Source organism: Strigops habroptila, chromosome 4 (genome assembly GCF_004027225.2).
Source record: "Strigops habroptila isolate Jane chromosome 4, bStrHab1.2.pri, whole genome shotgun sequence".
Classification (NCBI taxonomy): domain Eukaryota; kingdom Metazoa; phylum Chordata; class Aves; order Psittaciformes; family Psittacidae; genus Strigops; species Strigops habroptila.
The window spans coordinates 18953242-18975683 of NC_046358.1; the positions used below are offsets into that span (position 1 = coordinate 18953242).

Genomic DNA, 22442 nt, shown 5'->3' on the forward strand with positions numbered 1-22442 from the left:
GATCAGGCCTCGGGAAGAGTGAGTAAAGGAATGGCAACCAGGATCCAAGGCTTCAACACAAGTATATAAGGCATTGATAAAGGATTGTTGGAGGGTTGACCTGATTCTTGATGCCTTTGTCAGGAAAGGTCCACTCAAACAAGAGCAGATGCTGTTAGAGGGATGAGGAGTGTTGAGGGCAGTTAATAAAACTAAATTTGCTCAAGCTGGTAAACTGAGGGCAAATGAGAAAACTAGCTGAGATATAATTAAGATGGAGGTAGACTTAATGGATTGAAAAGGACTGCTTAAGCTGAAGAGAAGTGTTAATACAAAGAGAAAGAGTTAGTGAATAAATTTATGTTGGAAACCAAAAGAGTGGCATAGAGGTTCTGGAATTATGTCGTGGTCAAGAAGACCTGTGCCTTGGCTGCCCAAGAGATTAATGGATACGAATAAGGAAATATAAGGTAGTAGCTAATAACAGGGTGGGGGACTCAGCATCCCTGATGGACTTACGGTCCCGCTGCCAGATTTCCTGTTTTGCTGTGTTACATCTTCGCTGCTTGGGTATTGTGCGGGAAGCACAATGCGCCAAAATTTCTCTGCCCTGTGGGAATCCAGGAGCTGGCAAAGTCACATGTCACACATCATTCTGTGTATAAATACATATCAGAAGAGGCTTTAGCAGGAAGCAGTTCGGCATGTCATAGCAGAGATATCCCCTCCGTAAATAAACACAGCATCAATGTGTGAGCTTTCCTTGTCTGAACAGACCGTAAGATTGTATACTGCCATGTCCATAAGGGATCTTGTGGCTTTTGTGTTCTGCCATCCTTCTCTTGACTTTTCTAGTATTGACCTGTTCCTATGTTTGAGGGCAATCAGCCCATAGTTACAGCACTGCTCTATGTCTGCCTAGGGAGTAGAGTCACCTCCTCAGGCCAATAGGGGGAATATTGGTCTCAAAGACAGCTAGGTATGAAAATCTGAGAAGACCATCTGGTATCCAGAGGAGCACAGTAGTCTTTCTTGATTGTTCCTGTGTCTTTTTAATGCTTTCAGAGTGCTCTGGAGGAGGCATGTAAGACTGGTGAGCTTTATACCAAGGCTGTACAGAGGGCTGCCAGGTTGCTTGAGGACTACGAAGCTCAAGTCCAGTCTGCCACACCAGAGCTCAGAGGCTCAGAGGCGATCTGTCAGACCCCACAATGGGAACCAGAAGAGTTCAACGCTGCAAAGGCTGACATAGAAAACCTGTACTCCAAGCTGAAAAACCTAGTGAAACCAGAAGACAAAACATGTCTGGAAAATGCTTTAACAGAATTAATCAATAAGAGTTCGGCATTAAGGAAGAAGGCTCAAAGAAAGGAAGCTGATGAGCAGAGGTAGGTTTTAGAGACCTTAATGTTTCTTATTATGAGAAATTTGACCGATAATAAATGCAGTGTTGGTTTTGCGCTGATACGAACAGGTAATTTAGCAGAACTTTAAGCATTTCTTTTGTTCCAAGGTGTGATTGTATTGGAAGGAAAATTACTAGACAATAAGTACATTGCTACTAATTTACAATGCAATCATTTTTAGCATATTCAAAAAAGTGTCTATGGGGTATGACTGAGGGTCATAGGGTACCACAGTCAGAAGAAAGCATATTTCCACAGTCTCTAATTCAGTGCTGGTGCAGGTTAAAACAATCTTCAGGGGGGCCCAAGGGCCCTAATGCATGTCTTCCATAGACTATTCTGATGGCTTAAGAAAGTAAAGACCAAACAAGATGCAGGCCATAGTTTCCTTCCTTCAAATATAGGTATGGAAGAGATCTGAAGGTGTATACCTTCAGATGTACCTCCAGGTATGTACACTGAAAAAGTCTGGGAGATAGTGTAAAAGGTCCTGCACCTGGGTCAGGGCAATCCCAAGCGCAAATACAGGCTGGGCAGAGTATGGTTTGAGAGCAGCCCTGAAAAGAAAGACTTGGGGGTGTTGGTTGACAAGCAGTTCAGCACGACCCAGCAATGTGCACGTGCAGCCCAGAAAGCCAACTGCATGCTGGGCTACATCAAAAGGAATGTGACCAGAAGGTTGATGGAGGTGATTCTGTCCCCCCTGGAACAGGTTGTCCAGAGAAGCTGTGGCTGCCCCATCCCTGCCAGTGTTCAAGGTCAGGTTGGACAGGGCTTTGAGCAACCTGCTTTAGCGGAAGCTGTCCCTGCCCATGGCAGGCGGGTTGGAACTAGATGATCTTTAAGGTCCCTTCCAACCCAAACCATTCAATCATTCTATGGTTTTTAAATTGCTTGCTTATGATCCAGTGCTTCTGGCTCTCTTGAGCATAACCTTCAAATCTGCTTTTATAATCAAAGAATTTATAATCAAAGTCATTTAAATGACTTTAGAGGCTTTATTAATAGCAAAGAGATGGCAAGATACAGAAATAAGAAACTGGAATTGTACAGTCCCCACACATTGTAGGGACAAATAGATTGTGTGGAATATGTGGATGTGTGGGAACTAACTTTTGGGAATGCCTGAGGAGGATGGGGACTTAGATAATTCTTTTGAGTAGCTCCATGGCTGATATATGGATATACATACCTGCTTTTCTTTACCTCTGGGGCACTTAGGCCTCTTGGACCTAATAACAATGCCACAGTGCCCTAAGAACAAATACTAATTGAAGATAATTTCTAAAATAGTAAGGACTACTAGCTCAGAAGATTTTCTTTTTAATTCGAGTGGGCATTATGCTTGGAGAGGGGAGCAACCACAAGAAATTTTAATTGGTCTATTAATTGTTTCCTGCAGGTACTTAGAAAAATATGAAAGCTACACAAAAACCAAAGATAAAGTGTGTGATAATCTTGACAAACTGGAAAAGATGCTTGGACAGTCTTTGTCTCAATCACCGATGTCTTATAAAGAAGCTTTGGACCACTTAGAAGAAAGCAAGGTAAAAAAGGCTCTGAAGAACTGGAACAGCTCATGCAAAACTGTTATGCAGTTATGAACACCATATGATAGTGTTCCATCCTAGTAGAAAGAAGTGAAGTTCTTTGTCCTGTATTTCTGTATATATAAATCCGTATGATACGTTTATATACCTATAAAAAGGCTGGATTATAATAGGCCATGTCAAATGAGTACATCTTACTGCTGTAGAAATCAAACGTTATTGGTGCCTATGGTAGCGCTGCACTTCTGATTCCTCACTGCTTCTTTGCAGGACCTGGACTGACCAGTTTTCTAACACTGCTGTTGTTTTCCCTCAGAAATGGAAACTGGACAATTTCCAGTTTCCTGGAAAATTTTACTTGCTACCTCCCCACCAAGCCTCTGCAATAAGCAACCTCTTCGCTGTCTTCTCTTTTACTACTCATCTTATTACAAGCTTGTCATTTTACATATCTGTAACTCCTGCTCATTTCTCTTCCCTTCCAAATAATGACAAAGAAGTAAGAACAACGTAATTGCCTGGGCAGACTGTTCTTCTGTTTGCTTTGTTTGTTTTATTTATCCCATCTTTCTCCACATTGTTAGCAAACAGAATTTTCTTATTACAACCATATTTAACCAGCTCAGTGGAGTGATTGCCATTTTATTGGAGGATCCTAATCATGTTACTGAATGCTTCATTAACACTTCTGACTGCATCGTTTTATTTATTTACTGGTTTATTTTTCCTATAAGATTTTAGTCTCCAACATTGAGTCGGCTGAAGATGATCTTGTGAAGCTGAGGCAGGTCTCTGGAGAGCTGATGAGATTATGCAGAAGTGACAGGGCCCTGGGCAGGATCGTGACAGTGCTGTGGGAAAATTGGCTGGGTTTGCTCGAGATGGCGAAAGGGCTGGAAATTAACTGTGAAGAACTAAAGCAGGAATGGAAATTCATCAATGAAGAGGTGAGTTGCTCAACAAACTGTAAATTTGGGAGAATGTGGTAGGGATGGGGCTGAGGCCAGTGTAGAACATGATTTCTCTCCCACTGATCAGCCACTTATCCCCAGCCTTTCTTGAACTTAGATACAGAAATGATGGGCATATTTGTAGCACGAATTCTCTAGACCCAGAACTACTCTGTGTGGGATTATGTGCTTTGTTAGAGCAAACTCAAATGTTTTGGCACACTTAAGAGAGTTAAGCTCTCTGGCTATGTAATTCCCAGTAGTTAGTCATGCGTATGAGTAAGTGAATAATGTAACTTCAGGTGATAGAATAAAAGCACTTTATCTCATGCTTTGACATGCTGTTTACTTAGCTGGAACGAGAAACAATAATTCTCGATAAGCTCCAGGAAGAACAGCCAGAAGGTCTTAAAGAGAAAGAAAAGGCCACCAGAGAGGAACTGGTAGAATTACTCGATTTTGTGAACTCATTTGAGGAAAACATCAACCAGCAACAGCTCCTCTTACTATTACTTCTTCACCGAATAAGAAATATCCTGAATACATCTGAAAATACTGAGGCAGAAGCTGCCCTTCCTGCTTTATGTGAGATAAAGGCAATGCAGGATCGCTGTAAAAAGTAAGTAGTGTGAAATTTCTGTTGAAGATATGACATAGGACTACTTATAAGCACAGTGTTTTATTGGGTATTAAAGAATATATGAAATTTGTAATGCACTTAAAAAGATAGTGAATTCCCTCCTGGGTCAGACTAATGCTCCATCTAACCTATCTGCTGTCTCCCGCATGGGCATTGGGAGGTATTAGTTAGAGCTGAGCCTGACCATACCGTGCGTGAGCTGCAATTTATCTTTAAATGTAGTAGGAATCAGAAGGGATGATTATCAATTTTGGAGGCTCCAAGCTCTTGTGAACTTGAATTAGATTTGTAGGTCTTCCAGTCCTATGAACATGAGACCACCTGCTTTTTGCAACACTGCAACTTTTGCCTTACTGAGTACTACTGTTTGAAATTTGCCTCAGGTTTTCTTTGATTGTACTTGCCCTCTCTGTGCCTGTTTGTGAATGTCTTCTGCTCTTCCAGCATCTTCAGACTCTGAGAACCTGAGCTGTTTGCAGTTTAAATATGCAGGCTATTTGATTCGGTCTACCAAACATGCTTTGCTTAGCAATATCTGGAGTCTCATTTTTGAAGAAAATGAGATAATGAAGGAGAGAAACTCAGAGATTTGTTACAGAAAATAATTCTAAAATACAGTGAAATATGGTTCTGGATATATATTTTTAAAATATCTGTTAAGTATGCGCTTTGATTACTCCTATTACTCCTCCTTAGTGTAGAGTCTAACAATGTATTCTTGCTGGAAATCTTTCATAGTTTGTATGAAAAGACCCAGGACCATAAGGATTCTGTACAAGCTGAGATTCAACAGAGGAACAAGTTCACTGAAGAAATAAGTACTGTGACAAATGCATTACAGAATGCTGCTGTGTTACTACAAGGTGCTTCTGGAAAGTCAGGACAATTGGAGGTTGGTGAAGGCTCTGTTACTGTGTGGGGACATTCAGAATATGTTCTCTTCTATGCTGGGGCTTGAATTTGCTCCAAATAAAATTAGTGGCAAAGTATATACATAGGCGCATGCACATTATCATAGAATCGTAGAATGGTTTGGGTTGGAAAGGACCTTGAAATCCAACCCCCCTGCCATGGACAGGGAACCTCACACTAGACCATGTCGCCCAAGGCTCTGTCCAACCTGGCCTTGACTTAAAGAGAATGAATCTGGCTCAGCAGACCATGACTGTCCCTGCTGCGTCCTTGGTTTCCATCTCTCTCCAACTATGTGGTCCAATTGGCAGGCACAGAACTCTTTACAGATTGCAGATTGATCCACAGCCAGATGCATGCCTTTTAGGAAGGACTGCTTAGTGTATGTCCTATACCTCTTCCCCATCTCGTACCTAGCCAGGGCCACTTCAGATGCTCTGGATTTATGTCCCATATCAGGAGTTAACCTGGTAAATGCTTCTTAGAAATCAAATTGTGATCAAGACTACAGTCTCCACCAGCAGCAACCAGCACTCTGCAGCAACCCAGTCTATACATGTCTGTCATTTAACTATTTTTTTTGTTATCCTTCTTTGAATTCTTGACTTTATGAAATCCTATTATTCCTAATACTTCCTGAATATGGGTTTATTTATTTATTATTTTAATTATATTTATTTCAAACTAGTTTTACTGTGTTTATATTACTGTCTCAATTTTTTAATCTTGATTAAAAATATTTTTAATTATATTTGAGTTATCTTTCAACAATAGAACTTTATAATTTATTTATTCTAACCTGCTAAGGTCTACTACAAATTTGGGCTCTCTGCTGAGTTTTGTATAAAAACTAGTTGGAGGTTCCCACCATGTATTTTCTTTAGAAGGTGGATGCTTGAAGCTGGCAAAGGCCAAAGACTGTGGTGGCAGATATGAGCATTATTATAGGGGTTAGGATGAGAGAGAAATGTTAACTACATCTGAAAACCCATGAGCCAGCGTCACTGTGGTAAGGCCTTGTTGATTTGTCTGAAAAAGCTGATTTTCTATTTAAAATTATCTAGAATTAGAATTTAGAATTGGGTTTACTCTTTTACTGAATTCTTTGTATCCAAGAGGAAATGTTACCACTGCGAGTGCTTGATGGCTGGTCTTTTCCCTCGCATCCAAACTGTGCTACTCTGAGCACCTAAACCTCACCCAAAAGTGAGTTTAGACCTTTTTCCTGTTCCTTACGTCATTTGGCACAAGCAAATGTTAGCAGCAATCCTGTTAAATGATATCTTTGTAGCAGTAGAAGATTCAGCTGAAAGGATTGAAAATTTCCTTAATTTTTCCTAATGCAAACACTAGTAAGCCAAAATCTGCACTGCAATTTCATCCCTCTTTCCAAAGAAAACCTAGTTTCTATAAAATTTGTAGCATTATTTGGGGCTCCATTGCATTTTTTGAATGGAAATGCCTATATTTCCCTTGCAGATGACAAATCTAGGTTATTCGGATGGTGAAGTTTTAACTCACCAACATAGATGAATATGCAAATTGGAGGTGATATCACCTAGTCCCCTAGGAGAAAGATTGGGACAGTTTTGAGAAGCATCTGCTTTCCAGCTAAATAGTCTGTGAAATGTGAGCATGCATTTATATACAGAAACCAGTTTGCAGAGACATGTTTTGTTTTGGAAACTAATGTTATAACTGATTCTTTCAAAATCAAGTCAGGGAATCTATAAACCCCCGTAAATGTCGGCACAATCTTAATTGGGTCATTTGACAACAGCAGCCTTCTCTTTGGTAGAATGAGACACATGGCTGTTTCATGGTTTTGAGTTTTCTAATATCAGACCTAGTTGTCTTGGGATGACAGGAAATAAATCAGTCTCAGACTCTTACATATTTCTTCTGTGCGTTGTATTTGTGCTAGGGAAAAGATTCCCAAGTGAAGACTAGGAGTTAATGGATTACTGTTACCCCTGATTGAAAAAGCAAAGGATTTAATTTTAATGTCTTTCATTGCCTGGTAGGAGCTTTGGATCATTTTCCCTGATAACTTGACTTAAAATTTGAGTTTCTCAAACAGCTGAGCACTGGGAAAAGGAACCACAAAACAAACAAACAGAACTTTTCAACTTGAAATTCTAGAAAACCTTCGAAACAAATGAGTTTTCTTCATTCTTTCTGCAAGAGGACTTAGATCGGATTTTATTTCTAGGCCACAGGCCTAGAAACAGTTGTTCAAGTTTCTTTTATCTCATAAAACCTACATTCTTTGTGCAGAACTGGAAACTACTGTTTTGAAAGAAGCCTGCTGTGCTGCTCTGCATAATTGCCTGAAAGCAGACACTTCAACTTGAAACCTGTTGCTTTTTGTGGCCTTTGTGTTGTTTATAATAATGAAGGAATGAACGTTGGCTATTAAACGTCTTTCAAAGAGAAAATGCACTTTTGGCAAAAGGGAGAGCACAGAGGTTAACATTTAATCATAGGAGCACTTCAAATATTACATTACTATACTTCTCAATAAACATCAGTGCGTCAGTTGCTTGACCTGGAGTACTATCAAGTTTAATTAATTCTTACAGATTGAAAAGCATCATTTGGTTAAATGAGTGAGTATTTCTCAAAGTTAATCTGCTTGTAGAGGTAGTCAAATTAGGCTTGAATATAAAACCTCCAACTTTTCCAAACCATAATCATGGTAGGAAATATAAAATGCAATATGTATGTGTGTATATGTATATACATACATACATATATACACATGCATACACACTCAGTATAAACTGGGTAAAACTGCTGAATTATTCTTAATTTTGTAGGAGGTTCAGAGTGTGATTGGTAAAGAAGGTCAAACTCTAAAGGACCTCATGGAGAAACTCCGGATCAAATATTCTGAATTGCATACAATAGTTCCTGCAGAGATCGAAACACAGTTGGAGGACTGCAAGAAAGTATTGCAAGACCTAGAAGAGAAGGTAATTGTTGATGTAATTTTCATATTTATGTTTTTGTAATGTATAAACAAGTACAGCAGTGTTTGATGAAAGTTGTAACTATAAATTTCAACTTGAAACATTGATTATTTCCGTTTGCATTTTCCTCTCTGTGGAAGTGTATACATGAAGAGAGATTCCTCATGTTAACTGTCTCCTTTGCAGAATAACCTTACAGCAAGCAGTGCGAGTATAATATTTTTCTTTTCCATTAAAAAAGGGCATTGCAGAACCACTAGCAATAACGTCTTGGATACGATATGGATGCTGTCTTCTATCCAGTCTGATTGTTAAACTGAACTAGTAGTCAGAGTTGATTGGGAAGCTCGTATAGCTTAACTGAGAAGATATTGTCTAACCTGAGTTAAAAGAGGACTTTGGAAATGGATTTTTTTTATTTTTTTTATCTAATCTGCACACGTGGTAGGGTATCACAGCGTGGGTCTTTATACCACCCCTCGGGACATGGTTGCATTCCTTTAAAAGCAGGCAGGGAATTTAAATAACTAACTAACATTGCATTGGCTTTTGGAAGTGTTTTCTATTTATGGGGAGTATAAGCAGTTAACTGGAAGCAAAATTAAAGGTAAATGGGGTCATAGTATAAGTTTGGGGTCAAATTTTAGCCTGGTATAATTATGATAATTTTTAGTTATTTGTTTGTGTTACTTTTAAACAGAAAAAAAACCTTTTAGTTCTCTTATTTCAGAAATAATAAGTTTAATGCTTATTTTAAAGACTAAATCTCAGTTAATTTGATGAAATCTGAAAGTTTAATAAAACAGTTTTGAAGTCCAGTTACTTGTTAGTATCTATGAGATTATTCATTCATTTTATATTGCATTAAATATTTAGAGATTTATTCATTACAGCTTATTAGTTTTAATTTGGTTAACTTTGTAGTATCTATTTCAAAATGAAACCAGACTTTTCAGAACCAACAACTGGGTAGGAGAGAGAAGGGGAAGGGAAGTAAAACAGTATTTATGCTTTGGGTTTGTTTGTTTGGGTTTTTTTGTTATTTGCTGTTTCATTTACTGAGAAAAAGATTATCCCAATGTACACATTACACGTCAGAGTGAAAGAACTGATCCTGGAAACTAGATAACATTTTATTTTCACGTTTAGGTAGTAGAAAACAATACAAACTGTCTTGGAAATTTTCAAAATGCATTTAGGAAACAAAATAAATCCTGGTGGAACTGGAGGTCAGTTTAGTTACATACTAGGAAATACCAGCATGTGTTAAATTGAATTAACTTCTCATATTCTGATGGTATTCTGCCTCCCTCTAAACCTGCTAGCCTAAAGATGAAAATAAATTGTAGTATTGATGCCATGAATTTTGTGTAAAAAAAATATAATAAATTTATCCCAGATTTATCCCAGTATGAAGTCTTGAAATGAAAATTCTACTCTGCTGATGACCAGAGTGTTGACAGATGCAGCATTTTTTCTGAGGAAAGATATGAAGTCAGTGCTTGGTCTGCTTTCTCATTTCCAGCTGTTGTATCACTCCTACATGGTTCTCTTCTATTTTGGAAACTAGCACTACAAACATCAGTATTTTTTCATGTTTCGTATGCTCCAGGGTAGTAGTAATGGTCAAGTGTTTAGTGATTACAGTGGTGAGTTCCTTCTTCTAAAGAGTCTTAGACACTAAGTACAGCCTGGACATCACAGCTTTTTTTGTATAAGCATGAGTATTTGAGAGGAACACTGTAGTTCTTTTTGCAATATATTCATTCTGATAATTCAATTTCATCAATACAATACCTTACTATGGGTATTATTATATTGGTCTGACACTACATGTTGGAATCTACAAATAAGGTGTAATTTTAATAAAATTAAGAAATAAAATGGATAAATAATTTATCAACTAATTAATGATCTTAATTCCTCTTACCAGAAAAAGGATAATGTATAGGGAGCGTCAGACCAGAATAACTACTAAACTAGACATCTTTGCATCAGCGCAGCATAAAGCTGTTCTATGTGTGTATGCCCCATAAATCCTAGGGCTGCAGCACACAAAAAATTTACTGCAGTTTAACAATTTCCTGGTGCTTGGCTGACCCTAACAGCTAGCGGGGTTTAGTAGGAAAAGATGTAACTCTGGGCCAAGAGCAAGAACTTTCTCACTCCCTGCTCTTCACCTAGTCCATAGTAACCTGTTGCCTAGTAACTCTGTCGGTCAGTTCTGCGCTCAGGCAATTACTCCAGCTTACTTGAAAGTCTTTCTCTTTACATAAAAAATTAGGCCCTCCAGTGACTGATTTTTCATTTCTGTGGAGTTCTGCAGAGTAAAATTAATTTCCACATACTTTATGGGGCTGAGGGCCTTTTGTTTTGTTACTAAATCTCTATATTCAGAAATTCATAATACCTTGATGCACTTCTATATTCCCTTATTTGTTACATGGAAGAAATAGCTGTCAGATGAGACATAAAGGTGTCATTCTAGGTTTCTTACAGTATGAATCTAAATGTGACCCTTTCCACAATGCAGCATGATTAGCCTCTGTTACAGATTAGTTTAACAGGGGCAGCTAATGTGAAGCACCCAAGGAGTTGCAGTGTCTTATTGTTTGTTTCTTCAGGGATTGCATTTCTTGAACAGTTATTTTTAAGTGAGAGGAAATTACTGAAAAACATGTAAATGTTGAACCTGCTCACATTAACGCTTCTTCCTGCAAATGTAATTCCATTCCTGAGGTTTTAAGTGGCTTGTCGAGAGAAACAGAAAAAGAATTTGAATAATTTTGGTGAGGAGGTGCACAGAAACAAGCAGATCTTTGTAATCTCCCCTATCATGTTTTCTTTACAGGTTAGCTTTGAAATCTTGCAGAGCTCTCCTCAGAATGTGCTGAAGAGAAAAGCAGAAACTATTAACAATGGCCTTCAAGCTATTGAAAAGATGTTACAACAGAAGAGTGAAAACATTGCAAAAGCCAAAGAAGTTCAGAAGGTAATCTTGCAAAAAAAAAAAAAAAAAAAAAGAAAAAAAAAGAAAAAAGTATTTGTGAGTGTTAAAAGATTTTTGGTTGACAAAATCAGAGCCTGATTTAGCACGAGCATAAAATGGCCCTACATTCATTTTATGTCTGTAAAAGGAGAGGTACAAGCAAGCATTTAGCTGGTGAATATTTACCAATTCTTTCTCACAGTAAAATACATGGGTTTTTTGAACTGTGAATCACACCAGTAGATGCAGCATGTTCTGTTCTCATCATATCAGTTCTGAAATCTTTACAATTCTACATGCCCCACATGAAGAACAAATAACTCTGCTGTTATCTTTGAGCCTAACCTTATATTTCATTTCCCCTCTCTCCCCATGCAGCAAATCTGGGATATGCTGGACCTTTGGCATTACAAACTCAATGAACTGGATGCAGAAGTGCATGATATAGTAGAGCAGAATTCCTGCCATGCACAGGAGTTGATGGATATCTTAGTGACCCCCCTTCAGCAGTACCAACAGGTCTCGCAACTTGCCGAGCGCAGAACTGCCATTTTAAACAAGGTAGATGCAAATGTAAAAGTATAAGAAAAAAACTGCATCTTAAAAAAACCCCAAATAACGTCTTTTCATAAAATATCATCAAAGGCTATGAAAAGAATCAAAAGCTTGCTGTAGGTGCGTTGTCTTATTGTAGCTCAGTCTCTGGACTCGCAAACATCGCCTACAGCTGCAACCCCAAAAGACCAGATACGCACCGGAGCTGATGGGGGTTAACATGGGGAATTCGTGACCCTGGGCGGGTGATAAGATGGTTCTCTATAACTCTGCTAATGGGCTATCTATTAAATTAACATTGCCATATAAATTGCAACAATGCCTCCAAGAATGAGCTTTGATTAGAGGAAATAGCCTGAAATCATGAAACTGTTTCAGAAAAATTATGATCTTTATTTCACCATACTAATTAAACCGAGCTTGATGAAAACACATCCTGTTTTCTTTTAGTCTTGCATCCATAGATGCATTTATCCTATACCGCAAATAAAAGTGCACTTATGCTTCTGTGTAAAATTTTGTCATTTTCTAGGCTACCAACAAGATGGAAGAATACTATGAACTCCTGAAGAATGTGAAAGTTTGGATAGAAAACATCAACTGCTTGCTAAGAGCAGATGCTCAAAATGACTCTGCAAAAAGCTTACGCAAACATACTGATGACCTTCAGGTAAGTGTTAATGCAGAAACATGGTCTTGTTAGAACGGGTTGCTCTGCAGAGACACAATTTTGCATTTTTAAGTCTTAGTGACATAAATAATTTACCATTTTCAGTAAAGCCTTTAGGTGAAAAATAGTTGACACTCATGAAATATAGATTGATACTTTTTGGTGTTGGACGTATCTAACTTGTGAAAGTGCTGAAATGTGTGATTGTCTTCTGTTACCCTACTGTGTGACTATAATTGGTTTTGACTGCCTGAATATATACGGTTCTTTCTGTATAGTGTGTATGTAATCCAAAAAGGGTAAAGTGGTGTTTTAGTGTCTGTGTGTTAGATGGAAACTGAAGTAAACTGTGGTTTGGAAGGCTGTTTTCTCTGTATCTTGGAGTTCTGACTGGTAATTTCATGAATCAAATGTTTGTGATATTACAGGGAAGATCAGGGCTAGGCAAGTGCCAAGTGGATTTCTGGAAATTCCGCATTTGAAATTTAATTTTTATACAACCACTCCTTGGCTTATACCAGGAGATGTTGGTGCTCTGAACACAGATTTTTGTATTAAAGCTAGTAAGAATTCCTTACAAGAAGTAGCTGACTGCTCTGGATTGATATGTTACAGAGCATGTAGCCACAATCAGGAGATTGTGATTTCTAAAATCTGTGAGCGTTGTGACAAAAGCTTATTGTCCCCTGCGTTTGTGAATCGGAGTATTTTGTGTTCTGAGCTGGGAAACTAGTGGATTTGAAAATGCACCCAAGGCTTGCATTAGAATGGAGATATGCATTCAGTCTTTTCCTTCATATGCCACAGAGACAAGTGGATCACATGTGTTTCTTGCAACCCTCACTTGTTCTTCTGGAAGACGTTCACTGTAATTAATCCAAAAGCTCATCCAGTTAGCTGCAGATGGGAAGAATCTTCCCATCATGCACAACTGGCCAGATACTTTCTGGAGCATTTTGTTACATCTGCTGTCTGCAGGCTGGTGTGCAGAAAACCCTTTTCAGGTGTCTGGCTGACATGTCTTGGTCTTGTACTTGGGATCAGCCTGACCATTGCAAAGGAGCTGGAGAGGAGTCTTCTCCAGGATGTCATACTTTTTTTTGTAGTGGGTCATCTCTCTGAGTTAATCTTCCTCTTTTTACCTTTTGTCATGCTCATGTAGACTTATTTTATCTAACTAATTCCCTTAAAATCATGGCATCAGTCTCTCAGTTTTCTGCCTGCAGGATGCAGCAGTTCAGTTCCCTTAGGAGTGAAGTGTTTCGGTCTGAACTAAGCTTTTGGGAATATATGCGGTGGTCAATGACATATAGGAAATGAAAACTGATTCATTCTGGTCCTAACCTCTGAGAAACTTTCATGTTCACCATCGATGAATCAAACTAAGCTCTTATTTTGTCTCCAGATGGCTTTGGAAGACTCGGAGCAAAAGCAAAATCTTCTACACAGTGTTTACTTGGAGCTGGAAGAGCTAACACCAATCTTTGAAACAGACAGTATAATGCAACAGCTAAATGAAATAGATGAGCAAGTAGCAACTTTGCAGCACGAGATAGTAGAGATTCTTCCACAGATCCAGCATGTGGCTGACGTAAGTTTAAGTGTTCTAGAAGTGCCTTTTATCAGTGCTTCATATGTTATGAAATACAGGTTATATTACCTGCACAGGTAAAAAGGTGTGCTGGTTTTAGTACAAGTGAGGAAATTTAATTGTTTGGAAACAAACCATCAGAAGGTGTTTGGTATCTAATTAAGCTGCAAAGTTCAGAAATATTAATGAAACTCCTTGTTTAGGACAAGAAATGCAGGGCTTGTTGACTGTCAAATTAGAAGGACTTATTTTGCCATGGGGCAGGGCTCCTGTTCAGAGGCACCTGGACTCATACCATGGCTAGAGAAGTTGGTGAAGTTCAACAGAGACTAATGCCAAGTCCTGCACCCAGGAAGGGACATATTCAAACACAGGCTGGGGGCCAACCAGCTGGAAAGCAGCTTTGCCAAAGGGTTGGTGGTCCTGATGGACAGCAAACTGATCGTGGCATAGCAGCATGGCCTTGCAACAAGACCAACAGTGTCCTGGGCTGCCTGAGAGATCATATGTGGGTACTGTGCCCAGTTTTAGGTTTCCCAGTGAAAGACACAGACATACCTGAAGTGAGTCCAGGAAGGCTCTCAAGGTGGTTGGGGGGCTGTAGCACGGCGTGTAGGAGGAAAGGCTGGGAAACCTTGGTCAGTTCAGTCTGGAGAAGAGACAGCTAGGGGGTGGGTATGGCTGCTGTCTACTGCTACATAATGGGAAACTATAGACAGGATTGAGCCAGACTTTTCTTAGGGTCTGCAGAGTAAAGATGAGCAGTAACAGACCCAAATGATAACAGAGAAAATTCCATCCATGTATTAAAAAGGAATCTTTTTTTTTTTTTTTTTTAATTGTTTTTGGTTTTGTTTCAGTGAGATTGGTCAAAAACTAGATCAGGGGCCCAAAGGGGAGGGTCAAGTCCCCAGCCCAGGAGATACACAACTATCAAAAGGATCAGGCCCCAAACAAGGTGCTCTGATGGGCACCAGAGACCTCCTGAGGTCCCTTCCAACCTAATCTATTCTGTGACTCTGACTCCATGAGAGTTCACAGCAGCTGGACTTTATGTGGATCCATTTTCCATGTGACATAAGACTCTTCCAATAGGAAGCTGCAAGCGTGTATTTAGACATTTCCTGTGCTGATAACTGTCACCACTGCAAAAGTACCTTGTCACTACTGGTAATTTGTAATGCGACTTTTCAAGGATATTTCAACTCTGTGTTCAGGGTTTAAAACAGACCAGGTGACTTTAGATACTTAATTCCTGCAGAAGTTAATGATGATACGTAATTTATAATAACTAGCCTTTTGTTTGATAGCATCCGTTAACATATCCTGTATATGCTGCACTTGTTTTTCAGTATTTCTTTTTAAATGTAAGTGAAAGGCAGAAATGCAAGCTGGCTTGGTACTTGTATTATCTACAAATACTCTCTTTTTTCCCAAAATCTAGGAATTGGATGCCATCGAATCTCACATAAAAGTGTTCGAGAAGGACATTGTCAAAATGAAGACAAGCCTGTCATCTGAAGATCTGTTAGAATTTTCTCCTAAAGACCAACTTAAACATGGACAGGTCTGTGAAAACTCTTATATGGACTTTTTCCCCTATAAATTTATGCGTAAATTAGCATAAATATGCTTTCATAAGCATAAGGCTGTTTTGTGACTGCAGTTTACCAGTTTTTAGTATATGACTTCGAAATGTTAGTATCACACAAATTCTAACTCTTTGGTCAAAGATTGAATGTGTTTTTACAGTCATGATTTCAGCTACATATTTCTACAGCAGCAAGTAGTGCAGTCCAAGAGGAGCACATTGGTAGGGCAAAACAGTTGGTGCAGAGGACCTGATATCTGTGCTGTGTATGTCTTGGGGGCTTACTTTGGACTGATCCTGTAGCGTGCTCTTCTGCTTTAGCTTCATTTGAAAGGAATACAGTTTGCATGGTCCAAGACAACTGCTCAGTGTAAACCCCAAGGTGAGACTGTTGGGAGATCCCTTCAAGAAGCTAAGTCATGGTTTGAACGAAAACATTTTAAATTAAAGTGCTATTGAGAACATGCCTGTAATGAACTCGAGAATGTAACTTCAGCACACGTTGTCAGACATACCTGCCATATTTGAGTGTCTCCATTTTCAGAAAGTTTATGGCCTGACTTTCAGGGACACTCATATCACTCTAAATCAGACCCTATTTTTCAAAAACTTGAGGCAAAATTTAGTAGACATTTCTGGAAGTGCAGGCTGGAGTGACTTATGTCATAACCATTTCATCAAGCAGAGACTTCACTGCAAAGATACCTTGGCCAGATGGTTTTCCTTTCTCTGCTAGAGTGAAGCAAAGCAAAGCATTACAGTGTCTTTTCTTTTATACCACATGCAGTCCACATTGTTAGGTAACTGAAATGCAAAAAGCATGGATTCAATATCAGGGTAGAGATAAAAATGTCATCATACCGCTCTTAGCTTTGTTATCCAGAGAATGATTTTGTAATGGCTACATCATATGGAAAAAATAAACTAATATTTCTTCTGGAAAATAATGAAATAATGTTCATCTACTTCCTCATTTTACATTGAAATGACATGCTTAGTAAGTAGTAATTAATCTGAATGTGACCCTTTATTTGTCACTATGCAAACTGTATGAATGTATATGCGGAAAAGGCAAAATTGTAAATGCTAGTTATATCTTTGTCTTGCTTTAGACAATCTCACTATAGATTTTCACTTGTTTGTTCCAAGACCAAAATATTCTTCCTTCTTAAAAGGGAAACTCACCAGAGAGAACTTTTGCACACCATGACAGTGGTATGAATTTTCAGTGCTGATTTTTCCAACTCAGTATCATGTCCATCATCTATCCTGTATCCTGATAGGTTATACTTGACCATGTTGGTCCCATGCAGAAGACCATTGTACATATACAGTCCTATGAAGAAGCACTACGGCTACCAGGGGTGAAAATGCAACCTTTCTCAGTCTTTCAGAGAGCAAGACAGCTCTTGAGAGAATTGAAGAAATTAGAAAAAATTACTAAGGAACAAAATGTTCTTCTGGAGGTAACTGATTTTTTTTTTTTTTTTTTCTTTACTGTCACCTAAACCACCTTTATTTTGTAGTAATTTTAATCACTAGACAGCACATCATGCCCTGTATATAAACTGGGGGGAGTTACCCGGAAGGCCCAGATCGCTGCTCGGGTCGGGCTGGGTATCGGTCAGCAGGTGGTGAGCAATGGTATCCTCTCCCCTTGTTATTTCACTAATCATTATTATCATTGGTGGTAGCAGTAGTGGTTTTGTGTTATACCTTAGTTACGGGACTGCTCTTATCTCAACCTGTGGGAGTTACATTCTCTTGATTCTCCTCCCCATCCCTCCGGGAGCAGGGGGGGAAAAGATGGGGAGTGAGCGAGTGGCTGCATGGTTCTGAGTTACTGGCTGGGCTCAAACCATGACACAGCTATATATAGTACATCTTCCATGACTCTGTAATGGTTTGGGGTCTTTTTGTAATTTGATACTACGACAAGACACTCTGAATAGTGCTGAAATTCAGTTTTCCAATTCAGTCACAACTGACAGCATGTGGTTTAGCACATTGTAGAAGAAAATGAAGGCGCAAGTGTCTTATGATCCTGGTTTGCACAACTGATGATTGAAGTCCAGCGTTACATGCAGGTGCTCACACCTGCAACGTTCAAGTCCTTAGACCTACCCGAACACGAAAATTTTTGTTGATAGGCATTGAACAGAAACTGATGACAGCAGAAACTCTTTTACTAAAGATGATCTTCCCAAATCAGTGAGCCAGGAAAGCGACTGTTTTCTACCACTGTCGCTTGGGTTTGAGGCCGGCCAACTCCTGCCCTCAGAAGGTCCCGTGCAAGGATGTGTCTACATAAGTGAACATGTGACAAGGGGGTTGGAGATGCTGTTGGCAGGTTTGGAAACAGAAGTGATGTAACAGCATTGGTGTGACACATGCCTGTAAGAGAAGGCAGTGCTGATGGGTCAGTGAGTGTTAATTCATGGGCAGTAGGGGTTACGAAACAACAATACTGGCTCCAAAACTGAAGTAGTATCTCTGCAGCACTTCACTGAGTGATGTGGTTGTACCAGCTCAGGAAGGTTTTAATTCAGGGATATCTGCATCACATTCCACTGCCCAGGGTAGATATACTTGGAGGCAACCTGGAGTTCAGTTATGCATGTTCCCAAGTGAGCAGAGGTATGAAAATTCTCATGTGACCCATCCATTTCTCAGCAGGATTATAACAGCACTTAGAAAAATAATACAGTATCTTTGCTGATTTGGTTTTCCAACCCTATTACAATAAAGCAGTGTGCTTTAGAACATCCAACTTCTTACTGGCTGTTTCAGAGGTCAGGCACACACAAGTGACAGCTAAGACATCAATGTCTATCTTTGATTTTCAGTTTCTGAATTGAAGAGCAGCACACCAAGAGAAAAACTCAAACATGCTACATGACTAATACATGCTTGGAATTTGGAAAGAAAATAACAATGACTATGTGAGATCCGTATGATTCCTACAGTCTTGGGTTTTTTTAGTCCATACAGTTTCTTACGTCTGAAAAATGGATGTGGTAAACTGTACCTTTTTCAGCGAGTTACCAGATTAAATACTCAAGAATTTTCAAAACACTTCAGAACTATCAGAAACAGGGTGCTTTGCAATTATAAAGTTACCATGAGATTTCTAACTGGTTTATGTGAAGCATTAGGTCAAGCCTTAGATCTATGTCCTTTTTGAAACAGCTGTAACCTTTTTTGCTCAGCATTTGCCTTTATCTTGTAGGCACCCAACAATCTGTAGCTGAGTGAAATTTCTTTGTGAGAGAACAGATTGGAAAAATTGCAATTCTTGGCAGCTAGGATATCAAACTGTGCAAAAAAGATTTTCCAGTCCTGTTGAATGGGTTGAAAGCAGCAGTACTACAATAGAAGTCTAGCACCAGTGAAGACGTAACAAAGGATAAAGCTATTAAAGGATGGCATTTTGAATGCTGCATAAGAAGGTAGTAAGTATCCTGATAGAGAGGAAAACAAATGGGAGGCAAGCTTCCTGTACGAATATACATACATACTAATTTTTTTTCCTGAGGATTAGTTTTGAACTTTTAGTGCTTGGGTGCATTTGCCCGTGTTTTGCTATTGGTGATGCAACAGGATATTGCACTATTAACTTTTGCATAATTAAGTGGCACCTGAAAAAGTATAACAGTAACAAAATGTAAAAGCTTTGGGGTAGGATTTTAGGTGACTTAGATCTGAATTGAATGTTGCCCTCTGTTTTTTATTATGGCCTGTCAAGTACCCACATAACATCATCAGGAGGAGGAGTTGGAAGCCGCAGCTGCTTCTACTGGTTTTCTGTGCAAGAGAGTGGCTCTATTTGCATAAATGCTGATTTACTGAGTTCCTTTTTAGAAAGCTCTTTCATGACAAAAATAATGCCTGCCTGCTCATACACTGTGGGCAGGTGGACCTTTGCCATGGGTACGTCTTCTAGTATTACCCAACATGAAAAGTAAAGAGCAAATGTTAAGCAGGAAATAACTTAAAAGAGAGGCAACACTTCTAAGAAGAGATTCAGTCCCACATATATGGCATAATTTATGTTATATTAAGAGAAGGATAAAATAAGTTGGTTTTTTTTTTTGCCTCAGTGGAAGGCAGAGAACAGATGAGCTATCTTCAGGCAAATGGCTATGTTCGCATATTGGCCCATGACAGGAGACATTGGAGTCTGTATACAAAATATGAATATTCTTTAATCAAGGAAATTTTGATGTAGTACACATTTTACCTATTACTAAACAGTCCTATTCGTGTGGAAGTGAAAGTATGGTAAGAGAATCACCCTTTTAGAAGGACTTTTAGTTTCTCATTAGAACTGAGCAGGAAAAGACCTATTCTGTGTTTTCCTCCTCTGATTCTTAATGCTATTGCATTAAGACTACAGGCCTCAATTAAATATCTTTCTCTCCAATTTGGCTTTTTTTCTGTTACTGTTCATAGCAGGAGAGACTCTCTGCTCTGAAAGGCAGAGTCTGTGCACACTTTGCAAAGAGGTTTTTTTGACCTGTCAGGCTCAAAAAAATGCTTCTATCAGCAGAGTAAGTTCAAGTAGGCTGCATTTTCTTCATTACCTTTTGCAGACACCTGAGGAACAGCCCTTAAATATTCTTCGGTTCTCAGCTCACAGGTCAGAAAAACAGAGAGACGCCAGATGTGTTGTGCAAGTTAAATGTTTTCAGAAAATATTCCAGTTGTAGATGTAACGATTTCTTAATTACCTGAGACATTTGTAACAGGCTGTGGCTGACAAACATGAGCAGTGTGTGTGGGGAAACAGCCCATTTCTGCACAAGCAGTAAAGCATGGGGGTTAATGAGATTTTGCGGTCACTCTCAAATGAGTAAAAGTGAATTTGGCTGTTTATAATGTATATGTTTTCCAGTAAGGAATATAAGCAGCAGAAGCTCACACCAAGTGGAAATACTTATCCTTTTTATAGGAAGTATTCAAATTGTCAGATGCTGTGGTTGGCTTATCCTGTAAGCCGCAGTGTCTGCTTGGTGTGCAGCACAGTTCATTTGTGGTCAGTGCAGAACTAGCTGGCAGTAAAGACCTGAGCACCAATAAAAACCAAGTAGGCTTTCTAACTTGATATGACACCCTGTAATTTCCCCCTTTTTTTCAACCTGTTCTAAATTATAGTGAATATGATTAAATATGCTTCATTTGCATTTTATAGCCAAATTCATAGCTCTTCTCTAAGCAAAGATGTGGTTCTAGGTAGAATACTCCACTGTACTTCGACTTACGGATAGAGCAGTTTGTTTGTGTTTAGCAAGTGAATAATAAACTTAGTGAAGATAGGGTGGTTCAAAATTAGCAGAACAAATACTTTTACATGTAACTACAGATGCAAAGGAGGCTTCAGTACTCTTCAGTACAAGGTCCTTGCATTACTGACTAGTTTGTTTCTCTATTACTGAATTCACAATTATTTATGAGGATTACAATTTCACAGGAGGCTGTAAAGAAAACAGAAGAATGTGAGCAAGAAATGGAACAGTTGAAACAGTTGCTAAAGAACCACTTAGTTGAAATATCACAAGAAGATCAACCACTGGCTCAGAAGACTCATTGTCCAGAAGTGAGTTTTACTGTTTACTCTCGCATGTCTGTTACTTGTCCTGACTAACACTTATCATGATGATGCAGAGCACTATCAGTGTGCTTCCCCTTCCCACCATGCATGGTCAAGCAGTCAATTGAATGCCATAGTGTGACTATGCATATATAAGTTGACGTATACCAAGAGATATTACAATTAATATTAGTTGGGTATATCTTTCATAATTTACTACTTATCAATTTTGATGTGTCATTTGTACCTATATCAACTTCTAACGAAAACTTAGAATGCTGCTTTCATGACAGCTGACGGCTGTTTTGTTAAACAATATGCAGCACTCATAGCCTGCCTGTGCTCAGCATCCAGCTAATGTTGCTGTGGTAGCAGCTTGGGATAGTGCATAAGCAGAGAACTGAGTCCATTTCTGATCACTGGCCATGCAGCAGAACTTTTGGCGGTTCTTTAGACTCTTCTCCTCGTCCTCACTGCCACACTGTTTTCATTAACTCATAAACGTGTTGCTTGTCTCCCTGCAGTCAGCTGCTTCCTGTACTGGATGAATTGATTATTTAATCAAAAATAAGATGTGTTTTAAGGACAGCACTGCAAAAGTCAGGAAATGACTAATTAAGTGTAATAGCTGCTTATAAAGTGCCTCTGAAATTCAGCTTTTCACAGTCAGTCACAATAAAGTTAATACACATACATTGAACTTGCATAATAACTATAATCACTTGGTAGGCTCCTAAGTACATAGCTGCTCTGCTTTTAGGTGGTTGGATGTTGGAGGCTTGATGGTAGTACGAGGCATGACTCATTTCCCTGTTCCTGTTTTTGTCTTTCAGTGTAGGACTTTCTGTTCAATAGCTCCTGTTTTAGAGGAAAATCTTTTCACAATTGAATAATTTCATGAATAGATGTGGGCAATGGAATTGCCCATCTTATTGATGGGCTTCAGATAAAGAAGTGGTGTTAATAAAGAGTTTGTTTCTGAGGAAGTTTTTGGCTAGTAAAGTTTGCAAAACAGTATCTGGTAAATGTGTGCTGTAAAGTCTTCTC

General features: G+C 38.9%; 1 protein-coding gene across 2 annotated transcripts in view; it reads left to right on the plus strand.

Moving 5' to 3' along the window:
* Window positions 1-22442, plus strand: part of SYNE2 (spectrin repeat containing nuclear envelope protein 2) — a 188542-nt gene that overhangs the window by 83941 nt on the left and 82159 nt on the right. For both annotated transcript variants that reach the window (XM_030482846.1, XM_030482847.1), the window contains 13 exons: window positions 1045-1367; window positions 2788-2932; window positions 3670-3882; window positions 4239-4504; window positions 5264-5417; window positions 8257-8412; window positions 11261-11401; window positions 11777-11959; window positions 12486-12623; window positions 14029-14214; window positions 15659-15781; window positions 17089-17271; window positions 21276-21401. In XM_030482846.1, the coding sequence (XP_030338706.1) occupies window positions 1045-1367; window positions 2788-2932; window positions 3670-3882; window positions 4239-4504; window positions 5264-5417; window positions 8257-8412; window positions 11261-11401; window positions 11777-11959; window positions 12486-12623; window positions 14029-14214; window positions 15659-15781; window positions 17089-17271; window positions 21276-21401 (2337 nt within the window). The remainder of the gene's footprint in view (window positions 1-1044; window positions 1368-2787; window positions 2933-3669; window positions 3883-4238; window positions 4505-5263; window positions 5418-8256; window positions 8413-11260; window positions 11402-11776; window positions 11960-12485; window positions 12624-14028; window positions 14215-15658; window positions 15782-17088; window positions 17272-21275; window positions 21402-22442) is intronic.